This window comes from Mytilus trossulus, chromosome 7, assembly GCF_036588685.1.
Source record: "Mytilus trossulus isolate FHL-02 chromosome 7, PNRI_Mtr1.1.1.hap1, whole genome shotgun sequence".
NCBI classification, from domain to species: domain Eukaryota; kingdom Metazoa; phylum Mollusca; class Bivalvia; order Mytilida; family Mytilidae; genus Mytilus; species Mytilus trossulus.
The window spans coordinates 9010614-9031058 of NC_086379.1; the positions used below are offsets into that span (position 1 = coordinate 9010614).

At 32.6% G+C, this 20445-nt stretch overlaps 1 protein-coding gene across 1 annotated transcript in view; it reads left to right on the forward strand.

The window, feature by feature from the left end:
• Positions 1 to 20445, forward strand: part of LOC134724592 (integrator complex subunit 10-like) — an 85879-nt gene that overhangs the window by 27289 nt on the left and 38145 nt on the right. The window contains exons 7-9 of the mRNA XM_063587705.1: positions 3864 to 4026; positions 10656 to 10810; positions 12505 to 12577. Coding sequence (XP_063443775.1) covers positions 3864 to 4026; positions 10656 to 10810; positions 12505 to 12577 — 391 coding nt within the window. The remainder of the gene's footprint in view (positions 1 to 3863; positions 4027 to 10655; positions 10811 to 12504; positions 12578 to 20445) is intronic.

Below are 20445 nucleotides of genomic sequence, written 5' to 3' on the forward strand. Positions count from 1 at the left end.
AACATAGGACCCTATGGGAAATGCATACAAATGACTTCTTTTAGAGAACCACTGAATGGAATGAAACCAAACATGGCATGAATGTTCCTTATGAGGTGCTGACCAAGTGTTGTTACTTTGTAGCTGATCCATCATCCAAGATGGCCGCCAGCGGGGGACTTAGTTTAACATAGGACCCTATGGGAAATGCATACAAATGACTTCTTTTAGAGAACCACTGAATGGAATGAAACCATACATGGCATGAATGTTCCTTATGAGGTGCTGACCAAGTGTTGTTACTTTGTAGCCGATCCATCATCCAATATGGCCGCCAGCAGGGGATAAGTTTAACATAGGACCCTATGGGAAATGCATACAAATGACTTCTGTTTAAAGAACTTCTGAATTGAATAAAACCAAACATGGCATGAATGTTCCTTATGAGGTGCTGACCAAGTGTTGTTACTTTGTAGCTGATCCGTCATCCAAGATGGCTGCCAGTGGGGGACTTTTAAATGAAATTGAACAAAGCCTGAATGTTCCTTTCCTTATGAGGTTGTGTTGTCACTTTTAGCCAAATTTTATATTTTTTTATATGATTTCAAAAACCCAAGTAGAATCAGGTGAGTGATACAGGCTCTTGAGAGCCTATAGTTATTTCAACTAAACGAGGCTGCAAATTTATACATCCGAGCAGCTAAACGGCCGCACCAAATTTTAGCAAAGATATACTGTCGGATGGGAGAAGTCCAGAGAAGTGAATATTTGAATAATTTCTATACCCAATCAATCCTTTTGTTTTGAAAAAGATTTTAAAGGTATACATTAATACGACAGCAACCCAACGACCCATATAATTCAAAACACTTAGAGTCAAAATACAGATTTTTGTTATAGCTAGAAGCCTATAAAGAATAAAAAGCCTGAAACAGCAAAATGAATTAATACGGAGCAAGTGAGTTTTTCACTATCAGGTTTCACAATTTTGACGAACACAATAGTAAAACTATCTGAATTATTATCGTCAAGATACTGGTTCATTATGAATAAGAAGATGTGATACCAGTGCTATCTAGAAAACTACCCAACAAAGTCACAGTGTAAATTCATTTGTCTGCCACACTGTAGCACTGCCTTTGAAAAATAAGCAGGGAAATATAATGATATTTTCTGAAACGTCTTAATTTTTGGCTCAATTTGTGAGGCTTACGGGAGGGATTGAGTAAACAGTATTATATTACTCAATTTTTCTCAAAAACGAGTATGGTGACAAATAGTTTTCAAAACGTTATGAATTTCCACTTTAAAAAAAAACAACACATATCTTACTATGATCAAATGGACACAGTTAAAAATGTTTCAAAAAATCAAAAATGTGCATTTCAAATGTTCATTTCTTGCCGTTGTTTGGGTCCACCATAACGTTTTTGGCTTTATTTGAGTAAGAACTAATGCTTTAAATTGTAAAGTTAGATTTTTCTTACAATCTTCAATTATTTTGCTTCAATTTGAGCCCAATTATATTAAAGTATATGTTGATTAAAATATCATATTTATTTTTTTCAATAACAAACTTTTTTTACTCCAAAATTGCAAAAAATGTTCAATTTTCAGCAGTAATTTTTGCAAAAACGAAATCGACAACATATATTTTTTTTTGCAAAATTTGATTCTCTTTCAACTGAAGAATGATATATCTTAAAGGGAAGAAATTCTCACCGTCAGAATTAAACTGTTGGATATGCCCTTAAGTAGGGGGTTCAATATACCACAGGGGGGTCAAAATACCATGGCTGTGTAAAATTTTGCAAAATACCTTTTCCAGCATGTTAAATACATACAAACTACTTAATGGAGTATAATTACTATGTTAAAGATTTAGAATAGCTTGAATTTTTGAAATTCAAGGTCTATAGTTGGGGGTTCAATATACCATGGTAGGGGGTCAAAATACCATGGCTAACTGAGGAATGATTTTAACTCTCTGTTGCGAACGATGTTAAGGTCTCCTGTTATGACATGGGAAATGGGGCCATAAGTGTATTCATATTTGCTTCAATTACATGACCTAGGTGTACTTTCACTGATACTTACATCTTTACACAATTGGCTATAATTAAACACATATTTCCTGGAAGATTTCTTGTAAATATAACAAATAAGAGGGTGTTCAGTATTATCAAAATATCCAGGACTTTGGTCTCTAACAGAATTGTCCTTAAAAATGCCTGCAATATTTACAAAATCAAAATCTTTATTGACATACTTTATTTTAATAAAATGTTTTTTATGATCTTCAGGGCGATCAATTTTGGGAAACAGTTTAGACTTTAGAATAACAATATGCCATTAAAATTTGAACGATTTCATACTTAGGACTGCAATATGAAATTGTGTTGCAATCCTCTAAAACTTTATTGAATTTATTTATAGGTAAAGAATAGAGCTTGGTTAACAGATAATGTCTGCCGTTGTTCTTTGAAATGTTTGTGTGGTTGGTCTGAAACTTTCATTGATTGCGATTTTTTCTACATCCATGAGAACGATTTTTACCAACAGTTTGAGAAACTATGTAAAAAATGTTAACAGAATATGTTCTTGATATATTTCCAACTCCCATGATATAATCATTAAGAAGGAGATGGTAGACTGTCTGTAATTTTTGAATCCAATTTAATTCAATTATTTTCCTTGATCATACAAACTTTGAATGAGATTCACCAGGCTGCTTATTTACTACTTGAGACCAAAGGTTGAACTGTTAAATATTTAATAGGATGATTGTGCTTCTTAAGATGTTGATAAAGGATACTTTTGAATTTATTGGGTCTTTTAAAACGATACAGGTGTTCTTGCGTGCGTTTAGAGAAATATCGTTCAGTTTCATCTACGTACTGAATACCGCACCCTGGTTTGTTTTATGTGAGTAAATGAATAATACTGTTTGTTTTCAAGTTATATCAGTTTTAATATTTAACGAAAATGTGCGACCATTAAATATGGACCTTATCGTATTGTTGGTAGAAAGACGGGGACATAAAAGTCATCTTTTGGCATGACTCTTATCGATAGAAGGGTTAAAAATGTTAGCCCTGGTAGTATTTTTATGCCCCACATACGATAGTAGAGGGGCATTATGTTTTCTGGTCTGTGCATCCGTTCGTCCGTTCGTCCGTCTGTCCCGCTTCAGGTTAAAGTTTTTGGTCAAGGTATACATGTGCCCTATGATATGATCTTTCTAATTTTAATGCCAAATTAGAGTTTTGACCCCAATTTTATGGTTCACTGAACATAGAAAATGATAGTGCAAATTTCAGGTTAAAGTTTTTGGTCAAGGTAGTTTTTGATAAAGTAGAAGTCCAATCAACTTGAAACTTAGTTTACATGTTCCCTTTGATAAGATCATTCTAATTTTAATGCCAAATTAGAGAATTTTTTCCAATTTCACGGTCCACTAAACATAGAAAATGATAGTGCGAGTGGGGCATCCGTGTACTGTGGACACATTCTTGTTAGATAAGCCATTTTGAAGATTTATACCCTTTGAACGAGTTTAGTATTTAATATTTTTCCATTTCTATACTTCATATTTGTTTTTCGGTATGTGGATTTTATAAGAAAGGAGCAAAGACTGGCGTCCAGAATATGAATCAGCACACAGTAAATTGAATAATGTGAAAATGAGATAACTGTTTGGCTAAAGACGTCAAACACTTTTTGTAACTGTTGTGAGCCCCCAATGGGGCCTATTTTATACAGGCAAGGCATTTCAGCTAGTGAGATCTTGGTTTGGTTTTGAGTTTATTTATATATATATACCCCACATCTTCTATTAAAGTGTTTCATGTGATGAAATGGAAATATTTGATTTATTATTATAGATATCCTGTCACCAGCTAAGCTCAGCAGAAGAGCATCAATATCTGGCTTGTTAGACAAAGAATGTCAAATTCCTGACCCATGGGAGAACTTACAGAAACTTGTTATACAGATTGGACACCATCTAGGATGGGATATTGATAAACTATTTTTTAATCAAACAAGGTATAATTACTGTTCATAGGTTGTACATCTGCAAATATATACAATACAATTTCCCATAAGAACTCATCAGTCAGGATATTACTTTGTCAAAATTATCTCCCCATAAAGCCAGCTTATGTTTACAATCATGAAAATGGAATTCATTGTAGGCATAATGACAAGCTGCTAATTTAGATCTTGAAAACCGAGAAATTCATCAAAAAGCACTATTTCAATCCTCCGATAACAGTTGAATTTTTTAAGACAAATGTAACTTCTAGCTATGGAGAATTATGTAATTTACTTTTTATACAACCATAAAAAATGTTTTTGCATTCAAATAATGCTTTGATGTTATCATCCTCATCATAATGTGGTCAATGTTCTCCAAAGACACATTTGGTTTCAGGAAACCTAACTTTAGTGTAAGTAAATGGATCACTATGAAATTTTACCAGAAGGTTCAATTTCACAAAAGGAAGGTTTGGATTTATTTTTAGGGTTATGGTACCAATAGTTTAGGGATAAGGGCCAATTTAAACAGATTAGTCATATTGTTTACATTGGAGCCTGTGCCTGTGTTGTTTCTGGAGGGGTGGAACTTTATAAATCCGTTGGCTTGTAACTCTCCCGCCAAATATGATTATCTGTTGCATGGGTTACACCATCAAATTTCATCAGTGGTCACATGCTTTTTGATGTCCAGATACAGTTATTTCAGTACAGTTTTTGACAAACTTTTTGGAATGTTAATTCCTAACTTATGCAAATCTTCCAAAAATTGCTAATTTTCTGAATTTTCCATATCCCATTGCGAGCTGTGTAATGCATTTTGTTCCTTGTTGTATGGATGCTGACAGTTTCTTGAATGACAGTTATGTCTGGTTGAAGAATCCATGATATTTTTATACGATTGCCCCCAAAAAATTGCCATCATATAATGCTATGATGTTGTTGTCGGTGATGTCTTCATCAAAAGACACATTCGGTTCCCGACAATAACTTAAGTTTAAGTAAATAGATCTCTATGAAATTTTACAAGTAGCTTCAATGCCACAAGAGGAAGGTTGGTATTTTGGAGGTGATGGTATCAACAGTTTAGGAATTAGGGGCCAAAAACAAACATTTTTGAAGTATCTGAAGCATTACTTGTGTCTAAGCGTATGGATCACTCTGAAATTGTACCACAAGGTTCAATATCACAGAAGAAGGCTTGGATTGAGTAAAGGGGTAAAAAAGGGGGCCTGAACAACAAGCATATTTTTAGTTTCTGGACAATAACTTGTGTTTTAGTGTATTTTTATACGCCCGTCAAAATATTGAAGGGACGTATTATGGTATACAAATGTCCAGTGTCCGTCTGTCTGTCCATCTGTCTGTCTGTCCGTCCGTCTGTCTGTCCGGCGTAAACATGTCGCACCGTAACTTGAGAACGACTTATCCAAATTTCATGAAACTTAAAATAGTTGTTTCTTATGATGGTCAAATGATCTGTATACTTTTTGGTGAAATAAGATTAAACATTTTGAGTTACGGCACTTTGTAACTAAAACAGGGGTGTGTTTTTTTCACATGTCGCACCGTATCTCAAAAACGATTCTTGATTATGGCTTAAAACTTTACACACTTCTTAGTTATATTAATCTTAATATCTGTATACTTTTTGGTGATGATTCAAAATTTCATTTTTTGAGTTATTGAGTATTTTGTAAAAAAGGTTTTTTTTACATGTCGCACCATATCTCAAAACCGATTTATGATTATTGCTTAAAACTTTACACACTTCTTTGTTATAGTAATCTAAAGATCTGTATACTTTTTGGTGATGATTCAAAACTTTATTTTGGAGTTATTGAGTATTTTGTTAAACAGGGGAGTTTTTTTTTACATGTCACGCCGTATCTCAAAAATAATTTATGATTATTGCTTAAAACTTTACACACTTCTTTGTTATATTAATCTAAAGATCTGTATACTTTTTGGTTTTGATTCAAAATTTTATTTTAGTGATATTTAGTTTTTTGTAAAAAAAAAACAGAGTTGGAGGTTTCACATGTCCCGCCGTGTCTCAAAAATAATATATGGTTATTGCTTAAAACTTTCTCAGAAACTATAAATATTTATGGTTATTGCATAAAACTTCCACACAAGACATTGGGTGTATCATGCACTCATGGCACAGCTGTTTATTAAAATAAAGGTTCTACACCACAAAGGGAAGGCTGGGATTGAGTTTAGGCATAATTACTTCAAGGGGGAGGGAGTTTTTATGCCCCATTTATGGGCATTATGTTTTCTGGTCTGTGTGTCCGCTTGTCCTTTCTTTCGTTCGTCCGTCCCTTCGTCCTGCTTCAGGTAAAAGTTTTTGGTCAATTGTTTTGAATTTATACATGTATTTTAATTGTATTCAACACAATATATTTACCCAACTAACATAATACCTCTTGCTAAACTTCATCCTCTATACTTCCTTAATATATACACATGTGTGAATTTAAATAAAAATTCGGGTCCTACTAATATGTGCCCGGGTGAAGAAAAAGCGCCTGAGGAAGAAAAAATAGAGCCTGGGGAAAAGAAATAGTTATTGTATTGGCATGAGACAACTTTGTGGCGATAAAATGAGTTATGCAAATTGATTTTTTTTAATTTTAGACGAGTATCTTGCAAATTCAGATAATAGACATTTGTAATAAAGCACAAAAACAAGTATGAATGTTTCAATTTTAACAATAATATATGAATACTATTTATGCTGAAGATTTATAAAATGTAAGACATCAAAAGACATGTTTTTCAAAAACGATATCAAAATGAAAACTTAAAAAATAAATAATTAAAATTCACACTTAGATATTACTTTATACAAAATTAGAATAGTTACACATAAAAAAAATCAGCAAATAAAGCAGTAATATACATGTACCGTATAGGTAAAAGCAATGGTATAAAAAGCAGGAGTTGGGTTTAATTTTAAAACTAAGCATTAAAACACTGATAAGCATAGCCATTAAAAGAGATTCAGTTTTAAAACAAAGAAATAATTAATCTATATCAACATCTGCATATAAAACATTTACTATTGTTAAAAAGCACTTAAAGTAAAAAGTAAATATTAAAACATTGATAAGCATATAGCCATTAAAACAGTTTCAGTTTAAAAAAAATATATAATAAATCTTTATTAGCATATGCATATAAAACATTTACTAAATTGTTAAAAAGCACTAAAGTAAAAAGTAATTATTAAAACGCTGATATTAGCAAAGCCATTAAAACAATTTCAGGTTAAGAAAAAGATATAATAAATCTATATCAGCATTTGCATATAAAACATTTACTATTGTTAAAAAGCACTAAAAGTAAAGCACTATGCGTCTTACCACCTATTCATACAAACTGTCAACTACACTACTGTTCATAACAAATATACTACAATGTACATTAAAAGTTATGTTGAAAGTTTCAAGGTAGTGGTCTTGTTCCAACGAATATGCTTCTTTTGCTTTGGCTTCCTTGCGGTGGTTTGAGATTTAGGAATCTTTAACTTTCTGTCAGATGATTCCACTCTAGGTTTGCTTAGATTCATTAACTTTCTGAAAATGGCGTCCTTTTCTTTTGCACATTTCGACGACCATACCACTTCTGTAACTTAAAGTTTTCTAGCCCAAGGAGCCAACACATAGTTCCCCTGGCCATGTAATGCTCGGCATATATCTCAATATTGTAATTGAACAATTTTGTGTAGTTTGCCTATAACAGCTTTCCAATTTGTAGATAGTTTTAAAATATTGTTCCTGGATTCGCATGTTCTTCCAGTTAATTGGGGCAATGTCTTTTTGTGCCGGTTCCCAGACATATTTCTTCAGAGATGTTGTACTACTGCTAAAGTAACGTTGAAACACGGGAACACTGTACTTGTACTTCACTTTCAACTCCATTAGCTTTAGGTCAAACTCAACATCATCAGGAGAAGAGAGGTGACCATCTACGCCAAAAACATTGTTGAGCACAGTGTTGTAATTTGGGTCTTTTTCGCCAATGACCGAAGACAATATTGTTCATGATTTTTCTTTAAACTCTTGTTTATATTTACTTACTTAATTATATAAAATTTTGAAATCTAAAATGTAAAAATGCAACAACACCATCTACAGACTTTAGATGTAGCATCGTGCATATCCCCATTTATATTAAGGACAAAACAAGCAATATTTTTATTTTTTATTCAAGAAAACATTAATGTTGTAAAATTTTATTTACTTTATTCTCCTGGGCGCTTCTTTTTTTCTCTGTGCGCTTTTTCTTTTCTTGGGTCCCCCCAGGCGCTTTTTAGTAGGACCGTAAAATTCACGCAGTCATAGCTTATTTGATGAAAATAATCAAAATTTTACTAAAGTAAAGTGAACCAGAAAGTTGGGTATGGTACTGTAAGCAAAAATACATCAAATCATATGCTTAAGAGCATGTTTCTCCTCCTTTTTCTTTAAAGTAAACCAGTTTTACCATCTAAATTAAATTCTAAATTCTAAATTGCACAATTTGAAAAAAAATTATACCGCTCGCTCTACTTGTAGAGCACCTGCCTCAACGAAAGTCATTTTCAAGAAATATATTCAATTAAAAAAAATCGCTCGCTCGCCCCATATATTTTTTGAACTTTGTCCAAAGAACTAGAAATCAAATTTGTGTGGCCTCAACAAAAAATAACTAGAAGTGTTCAGAATAAGATAAAATAAAATACCACCTTTAACTGTGTAACAATTAAATGTTTACACGCAAGATTAAGAAACAAATGCAGTGCCCTGAACATGGATCTGTATCCGCTAATATTAAAACTAATGCAAAGTGTCAATGTGGTAATTTATACGAAAATCCTGAACATTATTTCCTCTCGTGTAAAAATTATGCAGTGCAAAGGAATACCTTATTTTTGGAACTTAGAAAAGAAAATATACCTACCGACTTTGAAAATTTATTGTACAGCAATGCTTTGTTGACTTTTAACATAAACAGGCTAATTTTTATAAAAGTGCAGAATTATATTAAAGAGACCAATCGCTTTTCATAGTTTATAGACATTATGGTTAAATATATACCAATAACAATGTTATTACTTTTTGTTGACTTCGAATGAAATTGTTCATTTTTTCCTAAGACATGGATCATCAATTTGATTTTAGTATATAATTCATCAGTTGACAACAACAATTTAACTTATTTGTTTAAAATACAGTAAAAACTTACCTTTTGAGGGAATATTTATTCCAAGATTAATACAACCTACCAGGTAGGTCTATCATAAAAATTTACGGTCAACTCGACTTTTAGAAATAGATGAGCCATGTCGTTTAAATTCTCGTTAGTTTCATGTCTTCATATTAATATTGTTTATGATGTTATTATTATGTATTTCATTTTTGTTCGGTTATTCATTATTTTGTGTAATGGAGAAGACGTTCTAAGTTGCAAATTTGTGTCTAATCCTATTGTCAATGTTTTTGGACTATAAAATATGTTTAAACTAACAATTAAATTATGTCCCAGGTTATGAATTATGCAACGAACCTTGAAAGAGAGCCAGGTATATTTCTAGTTAAGACTGTCACAATTATCACACTTTGGACATAATAATGGTATAAGAAAACATTTTATGTCCAAGGTAGGAATGTAAAATTAAAGTGATGTTCTTCCAATTCAGAATCCAGAGAAACTTTCCAAAAATTATCAAGTTTCACAGCAGAAAATAAAAATAAATTAGTACTTTTGAATCGGTGAATCAATGTTTTTTATCCCCGCTGCCGTAGCAGAGGGAGTATTAAATTTACCCTTGTCGGTCTGTATGTAAGTCCCTACATCTGTACATCCAAAAGTTGGTTTCCGTTCATTAACTTTAGTTTGCCTCAACCAAATGTAATGAAACTTATACATAATGCTTATTACCACATAATACAGATCAAGTTATGCCCCTTTCTAAACATGAAAATTGGTGAATTTTTGGTTTCTGTCCTTTAACTTTAGTTTGCCTCAACCAAATGTTATGGACCTAAAAAACTGCTTATTACCACAAAACACAGATCAAGTTTGTATTTTTTCAATGTCACTTTTACCATTCTAGAGTTATGCCCCTTTTCAAATGGAAAAATTGCTGATTTTTTTATGCCCCATTTATGGGCATTATGTTTTTTGTCCGTTTGTCTGTTCCTCCATTTGTCCGTTTGTCTCACTTCAGGTTAGAGCTTTGGTTAGAGTTTTTGGTGGAGGTAGTTTTTGATTAAGTTGAAGTCATATCAACTTGAAATTTGGTATAAATGTTCCTTATGATATGATATTTCTAATTTTCATGCTAAATTAGAGTTTTGCCCCATTTTCACGGTCCACTGAACATAGAAAATAATCATGCGGAGCGGTACTTGGGACACATTCTTGTTTTTTTCTGTTCTCAAACTGTTGAAAGTTTTCCTCAAATAAATTTTATTATACCTATAAAAAATGCTTTATACCGCAAAACTCAAATCAAATGCAAATTTGGGTAGCTTCACTTCTTTAGTTATTGAGTTATGTCCCTTTGTAGAATTATATGCAAGCAGCGCAGCATCTGTATCCCATTGACACATTCCCCATTTATTTTAATAATGTATATATTTCAGAGACATTCAGTGCCAGCAGATCCTAAGTTTACATCACAGATCTCAACAGGTGAAGACTAGTAACAACACTAAACAAGTACTGTTCACAACAGTGGTGGTATTCCTTGAAAGTCTGTATTCTTATGTGTCTAGTGTGGATCCAGATTCTTTTATAGGTATTACTTATATATATATATATAGAGAGATAACCTGACCTTCAGTACAATTAAACTCATCATAGATACCAGAATTAAAATTTCGTCTTCTAAAGACTCATCAGTGACGCTCTAATCAAAAACTGTTAAAAAAGCCAATTAAAGTACGAAGCTGAGAAGAATTGATGACCAAAAATTCTTAAAAGTTTAAAAAATACAGCTAAGGTAATCTATTCTTTGGGTAGAAAAGCCTTAGTTTTTCCAAAATATAAAGTTTTTTAAACAGTTTTAAATTTATAAAAGCAACTGCTTAACTCAAGGTTATTTTATATGAAACCAGGATTTATTTATATCTGAATTATGTGCCAAAAAATTGTGTAACTTTTCTTTCTTGCCAATATCTGTTTCTAAATTTTCGGTGGTTTATCATCTTCTTATTTTAGATTGTTTATCACCCTCACATGTTAGGTACAGTTGATTTGCATTATGTCAAAAATCAACTTGACTGGACTGGACAAAATTATTTGACTTATTCAAGTTTCAACTATGAGAACAAGTGTTTCATAATAAATAGAATGCATAAAATTCGGTATGAGATTTTTGTAATCCAGATATTTTAACATTCTTGCTCTTTTGTAGGACAATTTAACTTGTGCATTTAAGCTCAAAATTTTTGGTCAATCATAATAACTACTATACACACAAGTACAAATACAAAACTCAGAAATAAAATAGATATAATATTTACAAATGTAAATCACTATAAGTTTTGGAATCACCTGCTGAATAAAAGAATTATTGAAAGATCATGGATGAGGATATATAGTTTGCTGTGCATTAAATTATTGTAAAGAAGTAAGTTTAGTAAGGGCCATATTTGCCCCTGATTTTAAAGTTTAATGTTCCAGGTTTAAACAAAGTTTGAAGTTGACTTAAAAACATTTGGGAAAGTTAAACAGAACTTTTTGTGTCAAAGTTATGTTCTAAAGTGTTGATTTCTATATCACAAATAGGTCAAATTTAGATTTTGGGGGAAAACTAACCTTTTTTCAACCAAACTTAGGACCAGGATACATAGAGTGCATGTGTAGACAAACTTAATATTCAAGTTAAGGCCTGGATTTTTTAATTTGTTGGTTTATGGATCCACCGACCCGATTTTGCCGATTTGCAGAATAAAAATAAAATTGACTTTTCATGCTTTTTTCTTCCCACCAACCCCTCCCCCAAAAAAAAACATTATCTCTAAAAAATAAATAAAATATCCTTTTTGTCAAGCCTTCGACTTTAGTCGAAAAAGCGAGACATAGCGATCTTACATTCCATCGGCGGCGTCAAATTGTAGGTAGTTTATCTTCTTCTTTTTGTAGGAACTATATCATCCTTTAATTGTAGGTAGTTTTATCGTCTTATTTTTGTAGGAACTTTATCAACCTCTAATTGTAGGTAGTATCTTCTTTTTGTGGGAACTTTATCATCCTTTAATTGTTGGTAGTTTATCGTCTTATTTTTGTGGGAACTTTATCAACCTCTAATTGTAGGTAGTTAATATCATCTTCTTTTTGTGGGAATTTATCATCCTCTCATTGTAGGTAGTTTATCATCTTCTTTTTGTTGGAACTTTATTATCCTCTCATTGTAGGAACTTTATCATCCTCTCATTGTAGGTAGTTTATCATTTTCTTTTTGTTTGAACTTTATCATTCTAATTGTAGGTAGTTTATCATCTTCAGAGCCATTGGTATTAGTAGAAGGTTTCAAATTTGAGTCAACAGAAAGACCTTCACTGTAAGTAGATTAGAGATAGGTTGGTGTTTCTAGGTCAAATATGTCAATTTGGAATTGCGACACATTACAGTCATAATAAATGAATTAAGTTAACAACATGTGCATTATTTAAGAGTTTGGAAGTGTTTTAAGTTAATGAAATATATTAAATGTACATGCCAATAGATAAAATTCATTATTCTGCCGTAGTCATGAGCAAACAAATTTTATTGGATTTAGAGCATGGTTTTATTTACAAAGCGAAAGAAGCATGTCATATTAGAATTATCAATAATTTTAGGTGTAGAAACAAATGAGATCGCAACCCAATATACCATAGGCCAATATAAAATAATACAAACGGGTCACCATTTATAATCATCGTCGCCCGTCGTCGTCGTTAACTTTTACAAAAAAACTACTGGGCCAAATTAAACCAAACTTGGCCACAATCATCATTGGGGTACCTAGTTAAAAAGTTGTGTCCCGTGACCCGGCCAACCAACCAAGATGGCTGCCATGGCTAAAAATAGAACAAAGGGGTAAAATGCAGTTTTTGGCTTATAACTCAAAAACCAAAGCATTTAGAGCAAAAAATAGTTTATCAGGTCAAGATCTATCTACCCTGAAAATTTCAGATGAATCGAACAACTGGTTGTTGGGTTGCTGCCCCTAAATTGGTAATTTTAAGGAAATTTTGCTGTTTTTGGTTATTATCTTAAATAATATTATAGATAGAGAACTGTAAACAGCAATAATGTTCAGCAAAGTAAGATCTACAAATAAGTCAGCACGACCAAAATGGTCAGTTGACCCCTTAAGGAGTTATTGCCCTTTATAGTCAATTTTTAACCATTTTTAGTCATTTTTCCTAAAAGGAAATGTGAGCTTTTCTCATCACTTGGCGTCCGTCGTCGTCGTCTTCGTTAACAATTTTTAACTGAATTTTTGTGACAAAAATGTTGGTTTTTGATTTGGGGATGCTCCGCGGGCGGGCGGCAATCAAATGTTGTTCTTGCATTAACTCGTGAACCGTTCAACCAAAGCTTTTAAAATTTGAATATGTTGTTACTGAAAACTAAATGAAGGTCAAGTTGACTTTTACTGTTTAGGAGTTATGGTTCTTGAAAGATTGAAAAATGGCGTTTCCAGTCGTGTCCGTGTATTTACGCATGAACTGTTCTACCAAAGCTTCCCAAATTTAATATGTTGTTACTGGTGACAAAATGGAGGTCAAGTTCAATAATGACGATTTTGACTTTTAACGTTCAAGAGTAATGGTTCTTCATCTTCGCTAGCCAAGGGTTACGATCCACTCCCGCTCTCTTCACCCTTGGCGGATTGAGATAAAATTTCGGAGACACAAGGTAAGGATTTTTATTGGTTGCAGTCAAAACTCGCTGCATCCAATCAAAATGCGCCTGTAACATGATCACGTGTAAATGTAGAAAGTGTTTGTAAACAATTGCCACATGTTTTTTGTGCAACAAGCCTTTACATCCCTAAACATACGACTATATTTAGTGAAAACTTGAATGTTTTTAATCAACAAATGGAAGTTCCTGTGTATGTTTCATGCACAAATGCATGAATGTTGACGTATGCTTTCATTTCCGGCTTTACCAAGTGTGTAGCATCTAGACGCTACCGTGTTTTTACCTCCAAGCTGAAGAGTTCAAGTGCTACTATTGGTCAAGACTAATGCATTCGGAATTGGCGTGGTTTTTATCTTCCGATAGATGGCGCAACATTGTTATCACAAATGTTGGCTCAATCCGCCAAGGGTGAAGAGAGCGGGAGTGGATCGTAACCCTTGGCTAGCGAAGATGTGGTTCTTGAAAGATTGAAAAATGGTGTTTTCATTCGTGTCTGTGCATTTTCTCATGAACCATTCAACCAAAGCTTTTCAAATTCTGATACATTGTTACTGATGACAAAAAAGAGGTCAAGTTCAATAATGATGATTTTGACTTTTACCGTTTAGTAGTAATGGTACTTGAAAGATCGTAAAATGGCGTTTCCAGGCAGTCCCTGCATTTACGCATGAACTGTTCTACCAAAGCTTCCCAAATTTTAATATGTTGTTACTGATGACTAAATTGAGGTCAAGTTAAATAATGATGATTTTGACTTTTACCGTTCAGGAGTTATGTTTCTTGAAAGATTGAAAAATGATGTTTCCAGTCGTGTCCGTGCATTTTCTCATGAACCATTCAACCAAAGCTTTTCAAATTTTAACATATTGTTGCTGATGACAAAATAGAGGTCAAGTTCAATAATGACCATTTTGACTTTTACCGTTCAGGAGTTCTGGTTCTTGAAAGATCGTAAAATGGTGTTTCCATTCACGTTGTTGCATTTACTCACAAACCATTCAATCTAAGCTTTTCAAATTTTAATATGTTGATACTGATGACAAAATAGAGGTCAAATTTGATATTGACGATTTTTACTTTCACCAATCATCAGTAATGGTTCTTGTGATATTGCCAGGACACAAATAAATGTTAATAAATCCGGTTTGCTGTTGTTGTGACAGCCTTTTGTTCAAACATCTTCTCCTCTGAAAGTACTGAATGGATTTGGATGAAACTTAGCATGATTGTTCCTTAGATGATCCTGCACAAAGTCTGTGCTCACCCCGGCAAGAAGAAATTCATGACTTCATGAACTATCATGAATGGTTCGTGAATGTTCATGAATGGTACATGAAAATTCATAAATAATTCATAAATGAAGGTTCATGAATTTAATTCATGAACTGTTCATTAAAAGTATTTTATGAATGTTCATGAAGTTTTGATGAATCACTAGCTGCTCATAAAAATTCATGAAATGTTCATTAAAAGTATTTATGAATGTTCATGAAGTTTTGATGAATCACTAGGTGTAATATTTATAACTTACATCACACGTATAAATGAGTATCATAGGTACCGTTTCGACCATTCAGAGTAGAACATTTTACCTAATTATTCGTGAAATATCATAAATGTATGGTGTTTTTATTTTTTTATTCCTGCAAAATAAAAAAATAAAATAAGATGAAATAGAAGTTGTAGCTGTATTTTAAGATAGATATTATATACAAAACTAAAATTTTAAAAGGAAAACGTATATTTTAATGAAAGTGAAATACATTTTCAAAACATTCTCAAACACCCATATTAAGGGGAAGTAACTCTTGTGATTTTAAATTTCTACAAACCGGCAAACCCCGCAAATCGGTTGTTTCCGTAGTCCAACGGTCGACCGATTTTGAGAAGTTCACTGAAATACCATAACAGGGACGAATCAACTTCGGGCCGATATTATATGGGACGAGATTGACACCTTGACTTAAACGCACTTGCAAATATGACGTCATATGATTACGCTGGATAACAAAAATGGAGAATCCAAACGCAGATGTTTTCAGATAAGTATTTGATTTAACATATAATGATTATGAAATACAATTTGTTGAGGCAATATAAAACATTTAGGATTTTAATCTGAGCAAAACATCAGAAAGTTTAGGCAGACAATAAATTAATGAAGAATGATAAATTGATATATTGTTGTCACATTCATAACAGACATATCGTAATCTGACATGTAAATGGTACATGGGTATATATGATAATCTGATATGTAGAAATTAAATTGTGTGAATAATATTCATCGTAAATTAACTTGGTGAAACGTTAATAATAATTTAAGTCGCCAGTTTCATCTTCAAGGGTTAAAGAGGGGGGGTACTAAATTTGAGTTTAACTTAAACTTCCAATGCAATTTAAGATGCATAATGCTGTTTCTATTGAATGTATTGCTTCATACAATCATTACCTCTTGAACAATTGATTCTTTGTGGATATTTTTGTACTTTTAGGGGATTAAATATGAGCTGCCAGCAATGATATGAAACAGATTTTATGCAGACTCCATTTTAATACCTTTATTCAGCAATTATTGTTGGAAATACAGAGACAGCAAGTTTTGAATTACAGAAAGGAAGAGAAGTTTATATATCACACATAATTTTTATATTAGTTAATCAGTTTGTGGATTTACCAGTGATAATTCCAGTGGAATCTACTGGAACAATTCATGAACAAGAAAGGTTCATGAACATTTAAGTGTTCATGAACTTCAATGTTCATGAACAAGAAAGGTTCATGAACATTTAAGTGTTCATGAACTTCAATGTTCATGAACAATTTATGAACAAAGTTCATGAACAATTCATGAACAAGAAAGGGTTCATGATCATTGTTGTTCATGAACATTTAAATGCTCATGAACCTTTCTTGTTCATGAATTGTTCATGAACATTAAAGTTCATGAACATTACTGTCGATTTTCAGTTCATGAATTGCTCATCAAATGTTCATGAAGATATGATGAACTGTTCATGAAATCTGTTCATGAACAGTTCATGAAATGTTCATGCATATTCATGAATTATTCATTATCATCTCACAGGGGCAATTTTTGATCCATCAAAAAACATGGTCGCCGTTACTTTAAATAGAACATAGGGGTCAAATGCAGTTTTTGGCTTATATCTCAAAAACGAAAGCATTCAGAGCAAATCTGACATGTGGTTAAAATGTTCATTAGGTCAAGATCAATCAGCCCTGAAATTTTCAGATGAATCAAACAACCCATTGTGGGTATGTTGCCACTTAATTGGTAATTTAAAGGAAATTTTGCAGTTTTTGGTCATTATCTTGAATATTATTATAGATAAAGATAAACTGTAAACAGCAAAACTGATCAGCAAAGTAAGATCTACAAATAAGTGTATTTGACCAAAATTGTCAATTGACCCCTTAAGGGGTTATTGTCCTTTAATGACATTTTTTCACAATTTGTTCATCATGTTTGCTAACTTTAAAAAATCTTCTCCTCTAAAACTACTCAACCAAATTCAACCAAACTTCAACTGAATGATCAGTAGGGTGTATAAAATAAACTTTGTGTTGTATTTTCTATTTGGTCAAAAAACATGGCAGTCATTGCTAAAAATAGAACACAGGGTAAAATGCAGTTTTTGGCTTATATCTCAAAAACTCCAGCATTTAGAGCAAATAAGACAAGAAGTAAAGGTATTTATTAGGTCAAGGACTACCTGTCCTGAAATTTTTAGCCGAATTGAGTAACTGGTTTTTCAGGTATAATGCCCCTGAATTGATAATTTTAAAGAAATTTTGCAGTTTTAATCCGGATTTTTGTGACAAAAATGTCGGTTATTGATTTGGGGATGCTCGGTGGTCGGGCGGCCGGGAGGGAAGCAATCAAATGTTGTCCGTGCATTAACTCATGAACCATTCAACCAAAGCTTTTAAAATTTTAATATGTTGTTACTGACAACTAAATGAAGGTCAAGTTCAATAATGGCGATTTTGACTTTTACCGTTTAGGAGTTATGGTTCTTGAAAGATGAAAAATGGCGTTTCCAGTCGTGTCCGTGTATTTACGCATGAACTGTTCTACCAAAGCTTCCCAAATTTTTATATTTTGTTACTGATGACTAAATTGAGGTCAAGTTAAATAATGATGATTTTGACTTTTACCGTTCAGGAGTTATGGTTCTTGAAAGATTGAAAAGTGGTGTTTCCAGTTGTGTCCGTGCATTTTCTCATGAACCATTCAACCAAAGCTGTTCAAATTCTAATATGTTGTTACTGATGACAAAATAGAGGTCAAGTTCAATAATGATGATTTTGACTTTTACCGTTCAGTAGTTATGGTTCTTGAAAGATTGTTAAATGGTGTTTCCATTCACGTTGCATTTACTCACTTACCATTCAATCTAAGCTTTTCAAATTTTAATATGTTGATACAGATGACAAAATGGAGGTCAAATTTGATATTCACTATTTTCACTTTCACTTATCATCAGCAATGGTTCTTGTGATATTGCCAGGACACAAATAAATGTTAATAAATCCGGTTTGCTGTTGTTGTGACAGCCTCTTGTTGGTTATTATCTTGAATATTATTATAGATACAGATAAGCTGTTCATAGCAAAAATGTTAAGCAAAGTAAGATCTACAAATAAGTCAATTTGACCAAAATTGTCAATTGACCCCTTAAGGAGTTATTGCCCTTTAAAGACTTTTTTCACAATTTGTTCATCATGTTGACTTACTTTAAAAAATCTTCTCCTTTGAAACTGCTGTATCAATTTCAGCCAAACTTAGTCTAAATGAGTTTCAGAGTATCTAGTATAAATTTTATATTTTATTTCCTTGTATGTCAAGAAACAGATCATAGCTCCTATGGCTAAAATAGAACATGAGAAAATGATTTTTTTTTTGCTTTTGAAGAAAATAGGACGATTTAAAGAACATTTGAATAAATTGAAAAGCCAAAATAATCATTGATGAGAGATTTAACCAAAAAAATTAAGGTGAGCAATTCAGGCTCCCTCTTGTTCATAAATCTTAGTTATCTTTTACAAAAATCTTCTCCTCTGAAACTACTGGGCCAAATAAAATCAAACTTGGCCACAATCATAATTGGGGTATCTTGTTGAAAAATTGTGTCTGATGACCTGGTCAACCATCCAAGATGGCCGCCATGGCTAAAATAGAACATTGGGGTAAAATGCAGTTTTTGGCTTATAACTCAAAAACCAAAGCATTTAGAGAAAATCTGACATAGGTTAAATTGTTCATCAGGTTAAATTGTTCATCAGGTGAAGATTTATGTGCCCTGAAAATTTCAGATGAATCGTACAACAGTTGTTGGGTTGCTGCCCCTAAATTGGTAATTTTAAGGATATTTTGCTGTTTTTGTTTATTATCTTGAATAATTTTAAAGATAGAGATAAACTGCTCACAGCAATAATGTTCAGCAAAGTAAGATCTTCAAATAAGTCAACATGACCAAGATGGTCAGTTGACCCCTTTAGGAGTGATTGCCCTTTATAGACAATTTTTAACCATTTTTCGTAAATCTTGGTTATCTTTTACAAAAATTTTCTCCTCTGAAACTACTGGGCCAAGTTAAACAAAACTTAGCTACAATCATCATTGGGGTATCTTGTTTAAAATATGTGTGGCGTGAATTGGCCAATCAACCAAGATGGCCACCACAGCTAAAAATAGAACATAGGGGTAAAATGCAGTTTTTGGCTTATAACTCAAAAACCAAAGCATTAAGAGCAAATCTGACATGAAGTAAAATGTTTATAAAGGTCAAGATCTATCTGCCCTGAAATTTTCAGATGAATAGGACAACCCGTTGTTGGGTTGCTGCCCCTGAATTAGTAATTTTAAGGAAATTTTGCGGCTTTTGGTTATGATCCTGAATATTATTATAGATAGAGATAAACTGTAATTAGCAATAATGTTCAGCAAAGTAAGATGTACAAATAACATGTCCTTTATAGTCAATTTTTAACAATTCATAAAATTTGTGAATTTTTATTAACATTTACCACTGAAACTACTGGGCCAAGTTCATTATAGATAGAGATAATTGTAAGCAGAAAGACTGTTTAGTAAAGTAAGATGTACAAACACATCACCATCACCAAAACACAATTTTGTCATGAATCCATCTGCTTCCTTTGTTTAATATTCACATAGACCAAGGTGAGCGACACAGGCTCTTTAGAGCCTCTAGTTATGGATGGAGATCTGTTAACAGCAATAATGTTCAGCAAAGTAAGATCTACAAATAAGTCAACATGATCAAAATTGTCAGTTTACCCCTTAAGTAGTTATTGTGCTTTATAGTCAATTTTTAACCATTTTTCAAAAATTTTAGTATTCTTTTAAAAAAATCTTCTCCTCTAAAACTACTGGGCCAAATTTAACCAAACTTGGAAACAATCATTATTGGGGTATGAAGTTTAAAAAATGTGTGGCGTGACCTGGCCAACCAACCAAGATGG